Source organism: Rattus rattus, chromosome 3, assembly GCF_011064425.1.
Source record: "Rattus rattus isolate New Zealand chromosome 3, Rrattus_CSIRO_v1, whole genome shotgun sequence".
NCBI classification, from domain to species: Eukaryota; Metazoa; Chordata; class Mammalia; order Rodentia; family Muridae; genus Rattus; species Rattus rattus.
In genome coordinates, this window is record NC_046156.1 from 6,587,067 (window position 1) to 6,604,307 (window position 17,241).

Below are 17,241 nucleotides of genomic sequence, written 5' to 3' on the forward strand. Positions count from 1 at the left end.
TTAGAGAAAGGACTGAAGGAGATGAAGAGGTTTTCAACCCCATGAAAAGAACAACAATATCAACCAACCAGACCCCCACCCAGAGCTTCCAGGGACTAAACCACCAACCAATGAGTACACTTGGAGGGACTCATGGCTCCAACTGCATATGTAGCAGAGGACAGCCTTGTCAGGAAACAATGGGAGAAGAGGCCCTTGGTCCTGTGAAGGGTCATCCCTCAGTGTAGGGAAATGCCATGATGGGGAGGTGGCAGTGGGTGGGTGGGTGGGGGAGCAGCCTCATAGAAGCAGGGGGACGGAGGATGGGATAGGGTGTTTCCAGAGGGCAAACCGGGAAAGGGGATAACACTTAAAATGTAAATAAATAAAATATCCAATAAAAAATACAGAAGTAAAAAATGTTGTTGGGGACCTAGAGCAAAGGCAGCTTGAATACCTTTTCAATAGGAATATAAATTATTACAGTCATTGTGGAAGTGCCTTAATAGAAAATAGAGCCATGATATTAACCTGTGTTCCCTGCATGGTGTATATATATGAGAGGAGCTAAATTATAATGCTAAAGAGAAACCAGCATCCTGTGCTGTGGCAGCAACATTCACAATGCTGAGATACGGAGCTAGCTCTGGTGTTCTGATAAACAGTTAAAGGAAGTGTGATGACCCCACACACAGAGGGAAGTATTATTTAGTGATAAAGAAGAGTGAAATACGTGTCATTCCAGCAAAATGGATGGAACTAGAGGACATCATGTCCAGTGAAATAAGACAGATTTAGGAAGGCAGGAAGGGAAAGAAGCAAAGGAAATTGAATAATGAGTATGGAATCAGAAGGAATAAGTCGTGGTTTTCCAAAGCACACCAAGTGGCTATCAGTCACAATAAGCTATTGCATATTTTATGAGAGATCCCCAAAGGCTGTAAACATGAAGAAGAAGTAGTAGGGAAAGGGAAGTGAGTGCTAGCTACCTAGTTCAGTTAGTACACAGTCCCATGTGTTTTCAACCACATGTTATTAATGTGCACAATGGATACATGTTAATACATAATGATTAACACGTATTAATTGCATGTGCTTCCAACCACACATCATTACATTCACAATTAATACATGTTAATCAAAAAGTCAGTACACACAGTAAACCACACAGAAGAAGCTTCTTATAACTATCCCTACTTTCCTCTCCTGGCTCCCACTTACCACACCCTTCCTCTAACCACTGATCTTCACTCCCCCTCTGATTTCCCTTTCCCATGCACCTCGAATGTATCAGTTCCTCCTCTGAATCACTTTTCCTGACTTTGTTCACACTGATGTCCTATCTTGTTAGGTCTTTCCTAGCTTAACAGTAAGTTCTTCCCAACAATGCTCTCTAATTCTCTGACATCACGTTAAGTGTACTTTGTCGCACCCCTGATGACCATAATTGTTGTATTTATTGTTTGATCCTCCTTTATCTTGTACTTTTCTCTCTTGTATAGACTTTGTGAATGAATCCTAAGATGATTAATTCAAGGGACTGAATGCCCTACCACCAGAAATACTTATTTTAGAGCAAGAACATTTAATATAAAAGTTAGAAGTCTTGTCTAAGACCAACCTGATTCTAATGTTCCAGAGATTAAAATTGATAGTACTTTATTGGAAACAGAATTTATTTATGATAGATGCTGAATTTTTAAGAGTTGACCATGCATCAAGAAATAACACTCTAATATCAATATGGTGGTTAGGCAATCTAGCATATGCTCAGCAATGAATTTTATAAGTCATCAGAGACTCAGTATGTCTGAGCCACCTACAATAATCAACACACCCCTCTCTCAGCTCGGATAGCCTTATCCATCCTTCTCTAGTATGCAGTATGCTAACGCCCTGGAGAAATACAAGAGTCACATTCCAATATTAGCATAGACTCTGTGTGACAGGTGTCATACACACATCCAAGAACTCAAAACTCAGGAGAGTTTCTTTCAAAAGCACATGTTTAAATTAAGCTTTTTAATCCCCGTTCTAATAAGGATTGGAAACCCATCACTTCCAGCACCTGGAGGCAGGGACTAAAACAAACACAGGGACACAGGAAACATATATATGCATGTGTAGTGGGTGTATGACCATGGTGTATGACCCAGAGTGTATGACCATGGAACTGCATGCTCAGGCCCCAAGAACAGTTCTCCCAGATGCTGCCAGGTCTTGCTCAGTGTTAGCCAGCATAAGTGTGCTTTGTCAGTTATCAGATGAAGGGGGTTTAGTTTGTTTATTTCTTTAGATCTCAAAGATCTCAGCTTGGTTATTTCTTTAGATATCAAAAGGTTTTTAAATGCTGGTGTCAATTTAGTTTTCTAAAAGAAAGAACTTCTCAGCTGATGCTTCAGGAGTGAGAAGGAATCCCCATGGGCACTTGTCTTGAGACCTTAGACAAGTTCAGGGCTGAAACAGTGGCGACGACGATCAGCATTCAGGGAACATTCCCTAATGTCATTATGTCCAAGTGCTTCCTTTGTGAGGCAGGAACTTGGAAGCAGGAGAAAACACAGAGAAACCTAGTGTTTCTCACTCTACTCACAGTGAGAAGTAGAGCTGTAGACTAGGCCTGGGAGAACAGCAAATCAAATAAACAAAACAAATAAACTAACAAACAAATGGAAAAAAAATGCCTGACAGAAACAGAGTAAGAGCACTATAGGGAGGAAGATTTATTTCAGCTTGTAGTTTGGAGGATTATAGGCTGTCACACTGGGGAAGGCATGGACAAGTGCTTCTCTGCATGCATCCTGGGAACAGCACGGACAGGGGGTTCAGTGCGTGTGCATACACACACACAGAGAGAGAGAGAGAGAGAGAGAGAGAGAGAGAGAGAGAGAGAGATACACACACTACACAGAAGAGAAGGTATGGGCACTGACTGCACATACACACACAAACATACAACACACACACTCACACAGAAGAGAGGCATGGGCACTGACTGCACATACACAAACATACAACACACTCGCACAGAAGGGAAAGCATGGGCACTGACTGCACACACACACACACACACACACACACACACACACACACACACACACACACACACACACACAGGGAAGGCATGGGCACTGACTGCACACCACACACACACACACACACACACACACACACACACAGAAGGGAAGGCATGGGCACGACTGAACACACACACAAACATACAACACACACAACACACTCACACAGAAGGGAGGGCATGGGCACTGACTACACACACACACAAACACACAACACACAAACACAACACACACACAACACACACAGAAGGCATGAGCACTGACTGCACATACACACACACACACAGAAGGCACACACACACACACACACACACAAACACACACACACACACACACACTCACACACTCACCCTCACACATACTTGCACACACTTATACACACACACAGACACAGACACACACACACACACACACACACACACACACACAGAACACAGCACAACTGCACACACACACACACACACACACACAAACACAACACACACACACAACACACACAGAAGGCATGAGCACTGACTGCACATACACACACACACACAACACACAAACACAACACACACACAAAACACACACAGAAGGCATGAGCACTGACTGCACATACATACACACAAAACACACAAGGGAAGACATGGGCATTGACTCTGCACACACACACACACACACACACACACACAAGAGAAGACATTGGCAGCGACTCTGTGCACATACACACACACACACACAAGGGAAGACATGAGCAGTGACTCTGCACACACACACACACACACACACACACAAGAGAAGACATGGGCAGTGACTCTGTATACACACACACACACACACACACACACACACACACACACACACACACAGAAGAGAAGGCATGGGCATTGGATCAGTGCTGGGCAGAAAGCCAGAGCCTGTTTACTTGGTTAAAGACCAAGAGTAGAGGGCAAGGCCACAGAACCAGAACCAGACTATAATATTCGAAAGTACCACCAATGACCTGTTTATCCCAGTTCCCCCGGCAACACTCTACATTCCAAAGGTCTCAGGGCCTCCCTAATTGTACTGCCAGATGGAGAACAAGCTACAAAACATAAGCCAATGAGGGAAACTTCAGATTCAAATGGTAACATCCATATTACTAAGGATGAACTGAAGGGTTTTCCTGGCCAGACTGAGGGTAGGAAAGAGTTAGAAGTGCTCTTAGATCAGATCCCATCTGGAGTCTATATTTCACAATTGCTTCTCATCCAATAAATAAGCATCTGAAAGAGTGAGAGGCAGGTACTCCAGCAGAAAGCAGTGTTAGCAAGGTCTAGAAAACCCTACCAGCAATTAAAAAAGAAGGAAACAGAGGATATAAAACAGTGATTATGAAACTCACGCTAAGTAAAACTGGAACCAGATGGTGAAACCATGGGGAAGTCAGGCTCTCTACAGACATAGGGAGAATGAAAGAAAAGTGAAAAAGTAGATAGATGATAGGTAGATAGATAGATGATAGATAGATAGATAGATGATAGATAGATAGATAGATAGATAGATAGATAGATAGATAGATAGATAGATAGATAGATAGATAGATAGGTGAGAAATAGATGATTGATAGATGGATATGTAGGTAGGTAGGTAGGTAGATATAGATAGATAGATGGATAGATAGATAGACAGACAGATAGATAGATAGATAGATAGACAGATGATAGATAGATAGATAGATAGATAGATAGATAGATAGATAGATGGTGGATAGGTGAGAAATAGATAGATGATAGATAGATGGATATGTAGGTAGGTAGGTAGATAGAGATAGATAGATAGATAGATAGATAGATAGATAGATAGATAGATAGATAGATAGATAGATGATAGGTGAGATAGATGATAGACAGATTAGAGACAAGATATGAGAGATGCTTGATAGTTTTTGGTTGATTGATAGGTGGTATAAGATAGGTTATTGATAGGTGATAGATTGATAATAGACACAAATAGATATGAGAGAAGTTGTTCTGGGACTCTAGTCACATAATTTTGAATTCTGTGAAGCCTTGCAGTCTGCCCTCTGCCATCTGTAAAGCACATAATTCAACAGGACTGCGAAGTGCGGAGAATCACTATGGTGACTCTGTACCGACCAGGACATGAGTGTCTGGGAACCCAGGGCCTGATGTTGAATGGCAGGAAAGCACAGATGTCTGTGTTTCATGATTCACCTGCCTCCTGACTCTCCTGGGCCCCCAGCAGACTGGACAGTCCCTGCCTGAACTGAGAGTAGATTATCTTTGCAGCATCTATTTGTCAGATGTTAGCTTCCTCTGGACACACCCTGACATACCCAGGTATAGCATTTTGTGATCTATTTGCCAAGTTGATACTACTGTAAGTCTTGTGCATATCAATAATGCAAGCCCCTGTAGAATCCCAAGAGACTTTAGAATGTTCTTTATTCTTAGTTGGCAAAAGATGCGTTGGAGTTCAGACCAGGAGGCCAGCTCTTCCTTAGAAATGAGGAACGTTCTAGCTGGAGTGAGTCTTGTATGGAAATGGGAAGGTGGTTTGGAAGATGTGCACAAAAATTTTCCAATACATTGAAGTTGTAATAAATGGGGGAGTGAAGGCCAAAGGTACCTGATGGGTACAGGAAAGGAACAGACCTGTGAGAAGAGAAGCCATTAAGATAGAAAGAGCTGAGCTGTCAAGCCAAGTAGAGAGTGATGAGCATGATGCCAGCTACCTGGCTAGTAAGAGCTTCCCTGGATGTGATTCGGAGAAAGACATCGACACCTGCTTCCTGGATTTGATTTCTCTCCTGGGCTTATGTCCTCTAATACATCAGTGACGAAAGGATGCCGGGTCAGTTAATCTAATAACACAAACTTTACCCAATCCTAGGTAGTCCCCAACTATTTAGACATGTATATCCTCCTGAAATCTGTTTGTATCCAAAGAAGAGAGTCTCTTATTTTTCTTTCATTTTCTTTTCTTCCTCAGTGGTGCCAGCTGGTTCACAGGGAAGTGCAACTGTGTCCTGGGTTCCTTGATGCCGAGCTCTTGCTACGTCTGGGAGGCATCGGCAAATTAAGAGCATCTGACAGTTTATTGTAGCCAGGTTTCTTGGGAGAGGCTTCACATTGAAAGTTTAATTTAGAGTTATGAACTGGAAATCCCAGAACCAAACTCAGCCTGCAAGTCTTGTAGGGCATCTACACACAGCCTTTAAAAGAATGAATGGCAGGATATTTAGAGACTTGGTTATACCCCAGGATGCTTACATGTAGTTCTAGAGTTCCCTATTCCTTTTTGAATAGTGCTTAATTGTGACCTCCTACCTACATGATCCGGATCCTAACACGTCCTAAATATAATAATCTTAGATTGAATACACCGACAGTATGTACACGTAGCAGGGAAATTGAGCGGGCTAATTCCCATGTTTGCTGTTGTAATCCTTATCAGTTTATCACTGAAGTGAGGTGAGCCAGCCCATCTCTACTTGCATGCCAGGAAGAATTGCATTGGTCCAGTAGCTGCAGATCTCTGCCAGACTGTAACTAATGCCAACTCTCTCTCGTCCTGAGGGAGCCTGTATGGAAGACAATCAGTGGTACTGCTTACTCTGTTCTGACCATTCTAATGAGAGCAGGATGCGGTTTTAAAAATTAGGGCATGCTTAGTACCCTCCAGGACTGCACAATCTCACGGTGCCTCCAAGGCTGCTCACTCTGGAGGCGTGTTGCTGAAAAGCACAACTTTAACAGTGTATTTTAGCTCTTCCTGTGATGTGGAACACTATTGCCTTGGCTATAATAACCTGGGCCATTAGAAACTAATGCAGTCAGCTGCACTCTGAGGAACACATGCACATAATCAAAATTTAAATATGTTTTATAAACCTTATCTTGGTCAATACTTACCGACAGACATTTACTTTTACTTTCTCCCCTCCCTCCACCATGTGTGTGAATGAGTGTGTGTGTGTGTGTGTGTGTGTGTGTGTGTGTGTGTGTGTGTGTGAGTGAGTGTTATGCACCCATGCATGGAGACCAGAGAAGGACATCAGCCTCTTCCTCCATCATTCTCCATCTTGTTTTTGAGACAGGATCTCTCTCCCTGAAACTAAAGTTCACCATTTTGACTGGATTTCATAACAAGCAACTTCTGAGGTCTGCCTGTTTCTGCCCTACCCAACACAGGGGTGGTAAGCATGTATTGCTTACATACTAAGCCATGCATAGATTTTACATGGGTGCTGGGGATTTGAACTCAAGCCTATTAATGTTCACAGCGAGTTTCTTCCCATAGAGTCCATGTCCCATACCTTTTGATTCTCCTTACAATAGGAATATTTGTTTAATTTTTACAAAATAAGATAGTGATGGATTGCACTAGGAGTTCAGAATGCAGTACACAATTATACAACGATGAGAACTAGATGACCCATTTTATTATGGAAAGTTGCAATGCCACTCTTATCACAGGGCCGCACTGCATATGAGCTGTTGGTAGCCTTGACATTCGAGATAACTCACTGTAACGTTTGACTTTCTATTCATACCCAAAGACAACCTTAAAAAGACCTCAGACCCATGATGGTCTAAATAAAGAAATAAACAATCCATGGTGTTTTAACACCTAACCTTCTGGGTTCAAATTAAAACGGATCGCTTGAACTCTTAGATTTGTTGTTAAAAGTAACAGTGGCTAGCTAACACTTAGCAGGAGCGACGACATCATGCTGATGTGTGTCAGTGAGGACTAAGTCCTGCATTGCGGGGTTTGTTAGGACAAGCATAGATGTCACATTATAGTGAGGGCACACTCAAGTCCCTGAGCCGGTAATTGTCACCATCAAACTGTCTCTTCCCCACTGAAGCCCATGCTTAACAAACTTATCACTTGCTGAGACAAATGGCTTAATTGGCTCTCCTAGAGAGTTTAGAACAATGCCGGACACCATTAGGCCTCCAGTTCCCTGTGAAGGGCATTCCCTCATGGCCATGATGCTTGCAAAAACATTCCCCAAAGGCTTTGAGTAAAACAATAGTGGGTGGGTTTGCCACAAAGCCTTAACAATTCACTTAACTGTGTTGGAATTTAATAGCCCACTGGACATAATATTCACCCACAATGCCACTGGGTGCTAGACACTGGGCCTTCTTCTGAAGCATAATAATGAGTTTACTAATTGTTAACATTGATCCATCCTTTCACCCATTCCACAGATGCTTATGGAGTCCAAAATCTCCGAGTCCAACAAGTACTTCTGGCCAAATATCATTCTGGCTCCTCCCATCACTGTCTGCTCAGTCCACTGCGTTTTAATGTTGGTTTTTGCCAGTTGCTACACTATTCCCTGTTGTCAGAAGCAGGAAGAGATGTAGCCACTGGCCTTAGAAAGTGCCACAAAGAGGCAGATAATTAACCAGGCAGTGAAATGTGACTCAGTAGGTGTCGCTGCCGTGTGAGGTGCTGCAGGAGTATTTGGGAAGGATCCAAGACAGATTCCATCTGTGCCAGTGTCCAGAGCAACACGTTCCACAAAGGAGAAGCAGGTAGATGAGGAAAGCTGCATTGTAGAACTTAAAACCCAAACATGAAAACGCTGGCGAATCGAGTGATTCATTTCTTACTAACCCATTCACTTACCACATTTTAAATAATTACTCCGGGTTTCCACTTACACTGTTACATACCCCAGCCTTCTTTTAATGTGTTACTATTGTGTGTATGTGTGTGGGTACAATTGTGTAGCACTGGCATTCGTGCTGGAGACTGAGGACAACTTCTTGTAACCGGTTTGTCTTTTCATTATGGGTTCTGTTGATAGAACTCAAGTCACCAAGCACGTGTGACAAGGGCTCTTATCAGCTGAGTGATCTCAACAGCCCCATGAGTACCTTTTGCTACAGGAATTTGGGAGGAGAGTTGTCACCTGCATATGGCCTGTTTTCAGAGATGACACTCATGAGCTATATACATGTTGTCTCTTGGGAAGGTGTTGATAGACATGGAACAATTTGAGTTCTTAACAGAGGAGACTCTTAGGGCTGACTTACAATATCATGTTTAAGTCTCACTACTCAGTGTAATGTGAGTAGGGAAAAGCTATTTTGAAGCACAGTGCCCTTCGATATGGAGACCACTGAGCATAGCTATTCCAATCTAAAATTGTGTTAATTGAAAATAACTAAACTGCAAATCCAGTCCCTCAGGCATATTTTCATGATGTAAGTACCCAGTAGTGCTCTGCTTAACACTGAACGGTGCAGAAGGACATCACCTCCCACCACTGCAGAGAGGTCTAGGGCCAGCGCTCTACAGTTCAGAAAGGCAACTCTTTGCTGCAGAGAGGTCTGGGAGTAGCTACACATGGTTCAGTAACATGATGTACTCATGATAGAACTTTAAAACTAATTGCACAATGAATTTTTTTTCTTTCTTAAATATGGACATATTTTCTTTAAATGGCAAAGTTTTTTTTTTTGAAAGCCGAAACCAACGCTTTCACAAATCTTTTAACATACTTCTCTGTAAGAATCAGAGAAAAGACTTAATGAATAGGTTGACAGTTGTGTCCCCAGATCTGAGCATCAGGAAATTCCCCAGCTGTCAGAGCAGCCCGCCACAGGCAAGCCTGGCCAACCATCTAGAAGTGGCAACTTGCAGCCTCCCCACCCCCCTGGAGCTACAGCGCCCACATTTAAGTAGAGGTGACGATGAGAACCCTTGTGACCGAGAGTAGAGCAGAGGAGACTCCAAAGGCTCGAGGTCTGCTTTGAACAATGAAGAACGAAAAACCACTCATCAAAATGGACCTCTCAGACACAACCAAGAAACAGATAAATTACTCTCACGTTTGATCTCGCAACACGAAAGAGCTACTGAAGGAGATGCTGGGGACAGGAATCAGTTTAACCCTTTCTGAGGACAGTCCCTCTCCACCCCCTGGGAGACACTCACTAGACTGATTTCTGTGCATGTCCTGGAGCTGGATCCGCACTAGCCAGTCATCAGATAACAGCACAGTCGTAGGATTAGTGAACACAAGCATCTGTCTCATTGGTAGCTCTGACTTACTTCATCCTTGGGAGAACTAAAAACAGTTCAGAACAACCAATGAAGGGATTCAGTCCCATACTTTTAGAGCCAAGAAAGATGCTTTGATAAATAAGAATGAAGTCTAAACCATCTAGCTGCCTTTTGAAAAGAGCTTTTCCCTGATACGGCGGCAGTGACAACACTCTTTACTCTCCCTAGTGAGAACGCAGTTAATAACGGATGTTTAGGAACACAGCTATATTAATGTGAGCTAGTTGAAAGTATTCATGTCATTTGATATGTTATTTTCACCCCTTAATATACCATAAGTGTCTCACCTATAATATACAGAAATTCCCATTAAAAATATTCTTTGAAGAATTTCAAATAACCTAAAATTGAGAAGTGATTAAGTAAATCACAGTAAACGCAGTCATTAAAATGTGTTAACACATAGTTTTAATAACATGGAAAACGCTTAATTGCTTAATGCTTTAATTTATGAAAGAAGAACTCTGTAATCATATGTCAACATAGGCTCAATCTTAGGCGGGAAAAAGAAATTCTCAAAATATTTTAACAAATATTTTGACAAATTTCGTTCACCTGTAATTGATTTTCCAGACTCACAGCAAAGAAGCAGACAATTGCTTTCCATAACTAATACCAGAACCTAAAAGAAAAAAAGCATCAGAGGGGATGACTCCTCAGCTTAACTCATTTTATGGATAGAAAATCTTTTTCTTAATAATAATATTCTACACTTTCTAATTCCCTTGTTTTTTCAATTTCTGAAAAGAAAGTATTTTTTATTTACATTTTTATTGGATATCTTTTTATTTACATTTCAAAAGTTATCCCCTTTCTCGGTTTCCTGTCCATAAATCCCCTATCCCATCCCCCCTTCCCCTTCTTCTATGAAGGTGTTCCCAGCTACCCACCCCTTCCCACCTCCCTGCCCTGACATTCCCCTACACTGTGGGGTCGAGCCTTGACAGGACCAAGGGCCTCTCCTCCCATTAGTGCCCAACAAGGTCATCCTTTGCTACATATGCAGTTGGAGCCATGGGTCAGTCCATGTATAGTCTTTGGGTAGTAGTTTAGTCGCTGGAAGCTCTGGTGGGTTGGCCTTGTTGTTCTTATGGAGTTGCAAACCCCTTCAGCTCTTTCAATCCTTTCTCAGATCAATGCTCGGCTGCTAGCATTTGCCTCTGTATTTGTCACGCTCTGTCAGAGTATTAATTTTATAATTGGTAAAATTAGGTCTTAACTCAGAATAACCCAAAAAGCAATAAATTTAAGATACTTTGACTAACTTTACTGGGATCTACTGAGATTAGGATAAACAGAATTCAGCAGATGTGGATTTTGGTGCTGAAGGAGGTGCTACTGAGAATTATAGCAGTAGGAATATGAAACCTGAATTGGCCACCTCCTGTAGTCTGGCAGGACCACCCCCCATTGGATACATAAGGACTCTAACCCACCCTTAAAACTTTTAACCATAATTTGTTCTTACTACAAGCAATACAGGGACAAAGATGGAGCAGAAACAAAGGGAACCGGCCAACCAATAACTGGCCCCCACTAGAGAGACATCCCATGGGCAAGCACCAATCCCTGACAGTTAATGATACTCAGTTATGCCTGCAGAAAGGAGCCTAACATGGCTTTCCTCTGAGAGTCTCCACTCAGCAGCTGACTGAGACAAAGGCAGAGGCCCAGAGCCAAACATTGGACAGAGCTTAGAGAGTTGGTGGAAGAATCAAGGGTCCCAGAGAAGAAAAGTTCCCAGGGAACTCCACAGGAAGACACAGTCAACTAACCTGGACCCTTGGGGGTTCTCGGGGACTGAAACACCAACCAAATGGCATACACAGGCTGGACCGAGCCACCGTGCACACATATGTAACAGATGTGCAGCTTGATCTTTCTGCAGGTTTCCCAACAACTGGGGCAGGGTCTTTTCCTAAAGCTATTGCCTGTTTGTTCCCCCAACAGGGCTGCCTTTTCTGGTCTCAGTATGGGGGATGCACCTAGTCCCTCAGAGACTTGATTGCCAGACAATACCCAGACAGGGCCTCTGCTCTCAGAGAAAATGGGGAGGGGATAGGAGAAAGGGGCTGTGTGAGGAGGAGGATTGGGAGGAAGGAAGGCAGTGATCAGGATATAAAGGAGAGGGAGAGAGAGAGGGAGAGAGAGAGAGAGAGAGAGAGAGAGAGAGAGAGAGAGAGAGAGAGAGAGACTGTGTGTTATCCCAAAGCCAGTAAGACGCAAGTCAATGCTACTTAGTAATCTGAAAGTCTCGCCTCCCTTTGGTGTGCAACATTTTTAACCATCAAGCAAAGAATAATATGTCATTTTCTATTTTCATCATCATGTATACTGACAAAAGGAGGGACTTGGGAACAAAAGCTCGTGCCAATGATGGGTTATTTTTAAATGGTAATAATGACAAACTCATTCCAGGCTTAGACATTATTAGTACCTGCCTTGAATGGTTGTCCAAAGTACTTGAATTCATATCTTTATCTACCATGAAACTTTAATACAAAAAAACTACTTAATTTAAAAAATCCATACACTTATCTTTCAGGGGATGTGGAAATCAGTGGTTGAAAACAGAGAAATACAAGGCAATCGGGAGTCTACAATGCCATGCAGAAAGGTCTGAGAGGAGCATGACTTAGAAGGCCATGCTCCCAGACAGGGCAGGGAGATTTGATCAATGAGCAGTTCCCGTGGGACAGTGGGTATATATTTATTTATATATATTCTAAAGTGATACAGATGCCTTCTTACTGTTCAGTCCAATGATAATCCATGCACTATAACATCAGTGCAGTAACCTTGCATGTATGACATTGTAATGTCTTGAAAATTGTTGCTATACTTATTTGTCTATGTGAATGCATGTGCACGTGAGCACCCTTGAAAGTCAGAGAACAACTTGCAGGAGTCAGTTCTCTCCATCATGTGGGGCTCAGGAGTCAAACTCAGATTGGTGGCAAACATCTTCACCTACTGAACCATCTTGGTGGCCAGACACTGTGGAGTTTCATCCAGTCTGTCCTCCAGTCTGTTTCTGTAGTGTTGTGTGTATCTGCATACTTCAGATATCCTCTCTTGCTCCTCTATATATTCTCTCTGCTCACTGCATAGAACCAACTGCCCAGTGGACAGGAAATAATAAAGATAAACTTAGTACAAACTGTCTACTCTTCTTTAGAGGTAAGGGAGGACATCAGCCCAGTGGTCCTGTCAAATCCCGTGCACATTGCCTTTAGATGATTCTTGTCTCTCTCTGTCTTTCTGGAGTGAGTGAGATTCACACCTTTATTTTGCAGCCGCTGCAGCAGCAGATATGGCGTACCACCACATCAGACCTCCCATCGGCTATTCCATCCCCAAGCCCATCTCATCCCTGCTGATACGGGGCTGGAATGCATGTCCTGAAGTGAGTGAGTTTGTTTCTTCCTATAAAATGTGTGGTGTCTCACAGCCTGTCACAGAGCACGTCTGAAACATCTATACCCAGTGTGCGTTGGAACAGACCAGTGGGAAGACTGACCTGCCTTCTGTGCTCCAGTCTCTAACGGCCCTGGGGAAGTCTGAGCAGCTCGATGTCTTTGTTGTTGCTCTCTGGTTTTGAAATGTTGCTCACGGTAGGTTAGTCAGAGAGACCTGTATTTGAGAGGTGACGCACAGCCTTATCCCAGCTGCAGTTTGGTTGGCTATGATGAAGGAGACCCCAGGAGATGAGGTCTTCAGCAGCAACCTGAGTCCAGCAATAGCAGCCATGACAGCTCTGTTCTCTGTGTACTCATAGGTTGACGAGTGAACCTGCACTGTCTCTCTCTCGCACTGGGAGACAGCAGTGGCTAAGATGGTCTCTGCTACGGCAATCTCCCATTTGCTCAGATCTGGTCATGGTATCACAGGTCCAAGGAGTGGAGGGCAGTGGCCTAGGTTCTGAGCTCCTTGTTTTATAAATGCCCGAAGATTCTCATTCTTCACACCAGCACATCTGCTCTTGTCTTTTCACCACAGCCTTGATGATTCACTCTTCCTAAATGTTTTAACTCTCCTCAGCAAGGAAGCAGACGAGTGGAGCTGTTTCTATTTCAGAAAGTACCCCCCAAAGACAGGTAGAGTCTGAGAGAGAGAGAGCTAGATAGATAGATGATAGATAGATAGATAGATAGATAGATGGTAGATAGATAGATAGATAGATAGATAGATGATAGATAGAAGTTAGATGATAGATGATAGATAGTTAGATGATAGATAGATGATAGATAGATAGATAGATAGATAGATAGATGATAGATAGATAGATAGATAGATAGATAGATAGATAGATAGATAGATAGATAAGGCCCTACTTAGACATCTGAACGAAAAGGTTTAATTTGGCCAATGGGTCTTTTTTACTTTGTTTTGTTTTTGTTCAAGGCCACACTCAAATCAAGTCATTGTCCAATCCACTGCGTCCATAGACCCTTTCAGAGGGAAAGTGAACATTCTCACAGGATGTGGTCTGAGTATCTCTCTGGATAAACTCTTCTTCTGGTCACTCAATCAAACAGCTCTGTGTTGTGCTGAATTTAGAACCTTCTCATAACTGACAGGTTAACACCATAATAGCAGACTTCGTTTTGTTTGTTTGGTCTGGCTTTGTTCATTCATATAACCCTAGAACTCAGAACCACACTGTAAGTGCTCAGAAAGGCAATGCCTGTAGAATAAACAAACAAATGCTTCTTGTCAGGACCTCCAATTCCACGACTAGATTTTGGTGTCTGGAAAGTTTTATATAAAAATTGCATGACTTAAAATAGTTTGAGGAGAGGTCATACAATGTGAAGCCTGAGAGCATTATCTGAAAATAAATTTGACGAACACCTTATCCAGAATTTTTCAAATATCATAAAGAGATTTATTTGCTGTGTGTGTGTGTGAGTGTGTGTGTGTGTGTGTGTGTGTGTGTGTGTGTGTGTGTTGATATACAGGGGGGATTGTTTTAATGGAAATGTTGTATTACTAAGGAGTGAATTTTATCAGCACAGCACACAGGCTGGCTTTAGTTTCAGGCAGAAAGATGGAGACAAGTTGTCATTAAACTGTGGAGTTGCCAAGCGTCTGGTAACATTGAGCATTCACTCAGCCTTGACCCTGCATCTGATGATGTTCTGCTCTTTCTCTTGTCTTTACAATGCCCTCAAAGGTCCTTATCAGATCAGCAGGGTGGGTGGTAAGGTGATGGCAACAAGAGACCAACACTGATTATTTTCAGAGTTCAACAATTAGTTTATTGAGTCTCTACTGCTCAATCCTGCCATCTTGTCCATGAATCTGAGGGCTTTATCCATTATGTAGTGATTAAATAAACAAGCATTAATAAATTTAGAACTATGAGCCATGATTTAGGAAGACTCCATGAAAAATGTAAAGGAAACCAACCAGAAAGCTGAGGACAGAGTGTGAGTCCTTGAAGTTGTCCCGGAAATGACACTTGGGCTAAAATCAATATCCAAAGACCGGCATTCACTGAATAAGGATCTGGTGAGAGAATGAATTTGTGTACGCTGAAAAAAATGTATGTTTATGGGGAGCAAAGAGATGAAGCGTTTGCTGGTTTTGGCAGCCCTGAAGTCAGTGACAGTTAAACCTCTAGACCAAAAAGCATTTGATAAAAAAGAACTACAGATGTAAATGAAGAATGCCGTGTTATTCCGCCCACTACTTCATTTCCTCATTCAATTTTTTGAGAATCTCAGACATGAGTACTGTATTGACATCGTTTCTACTCCCCCTTGCCCTTCTGAAACTCCTTCCTGGTCAACCGAGACTACTTCTCAAAATTCCTGACACAATCCAAGCCCCCAATATCCCAAAGTCTGCAGTACTGGCTTAAGTGACACTGACTAAAGGCAGGCCCAGACACTAACAGAAGAACCATAAGGAAGTGTGTTTTGTTGTCTTGTTTTTTTAAAAAACAAAACAAAAAAAAAAAAGAAAGAGAGAGAGAGAGAGAGAGAGAGAGAGAGAGAAAGAAAGAAAGAAAGAAAGAAAGAAAGAAAGAAAGAAAGAAAGAAAGAAAGAAAGAAACAGGGTCTGTGTAATCATGGCTGGCCTGGAATTTGCCATGTAAGCCAGGCTGACTCAGGTAAGCAATGTCAGCCTTGGCAGCTGCAATATGAGCTTAGACAAGAAATTGTACATCATTTAAACCTTACCACTGAAGCAGTGAAAAATTATATAACGAATAATTTTTAGACATATTTTCTAGCTATGAAGGGTTTCTCATCTTTTACTGAAATGGTTGCATGCAACTCTGTCCATGAAGTAACCTCTGGGTTATCTTTGGCTGTTGGGCAGCATGTCATTCCCTCCACCCTCACGTCTGTGTGAAAGGAGAGATTGCCAACCCCATCCTCAGGCTCAGAATGAGCATTCCTGCGACGCAGCCTGAAACTGTGCCTTCCACAAGCACCCTAGAGGCGCGTGCCCGGCAGAGACAGATCTGAAGCATGGAAACTGAAGCACAGGTTCTGAGGTCAGAACAGCCCCCAGGGGCTGCTGGCACTGTGATCCAGTTGATTATAACAAGTACTTGTGCGGTTGCCATGGGGATTCGGAGGCTAATGGAAACCTACGCTCTATTGCAAAGGAAGCAGCCTAAGAAAGAGGTGACAGTGTGCAAGGGGCCATTTCTGCTGCCTTCTGAGAAGCAGCCAGTGAGGAAGAGAAGGTTTCACCCCTACCGCTGTTAATACTGGTGGGTGGCAGCGGCAAGGAGAGAGAACAAGGCTGAGGAGCCTTCATTTCAGAGACGATAGAACTTTTGAGACGTTAGGAAAAAATGCAAGTTAGACACAGAGACAAAGCCATGGCCCCATCCCCCTCTCCAAGAGTGCTGTCAGTCAGAACAAAGGAGACTCACCAGACAGGACAGCAGATAGGTGTACCTCTCACCTCCAAGGTGTTTCCCTCGGTGAAGTGGTATCAGGAGAGGAGGGAGACCAGAGCATGTGGTATGGGAGTGAAGCCCAGGCAGAGAGGCTACACGAGCACAGGTAGGGCAAGAACTGAGCCAGAGATGTCTGACTCCAAGCAAGACAGAGAAAGGGGGTGAAGGGCTCTCAGAGTGAGACTG

At 42.9% G+C, this 17,241-nt stretch overlaps 1 protein-coding gene across 2 annotated transcripts in view; it reads left to right on the forward strand.

Moving 5' to 3' along the window:
• The window catches only part of Tnni3k (TNNI3 interacting kinase), a 272,604-nt gene that overhangs the window by 187,478 nt on the left and 67,885 nt on the right, over positions 1–17,241 (forward strand). For both annotated transcript variants that reach the window (XM_032897120.1, XM_032897119.1), the window contains one exon: positions 13,430–13,539. In XM_032897120.1, coding sequence (XP_032753011.1) covers positions 13,430–13,539 — 110 coding nt within the window. The remainder of the gene's footprint in view (positions 1–13,429; positions 13,540–17,241) is intronic.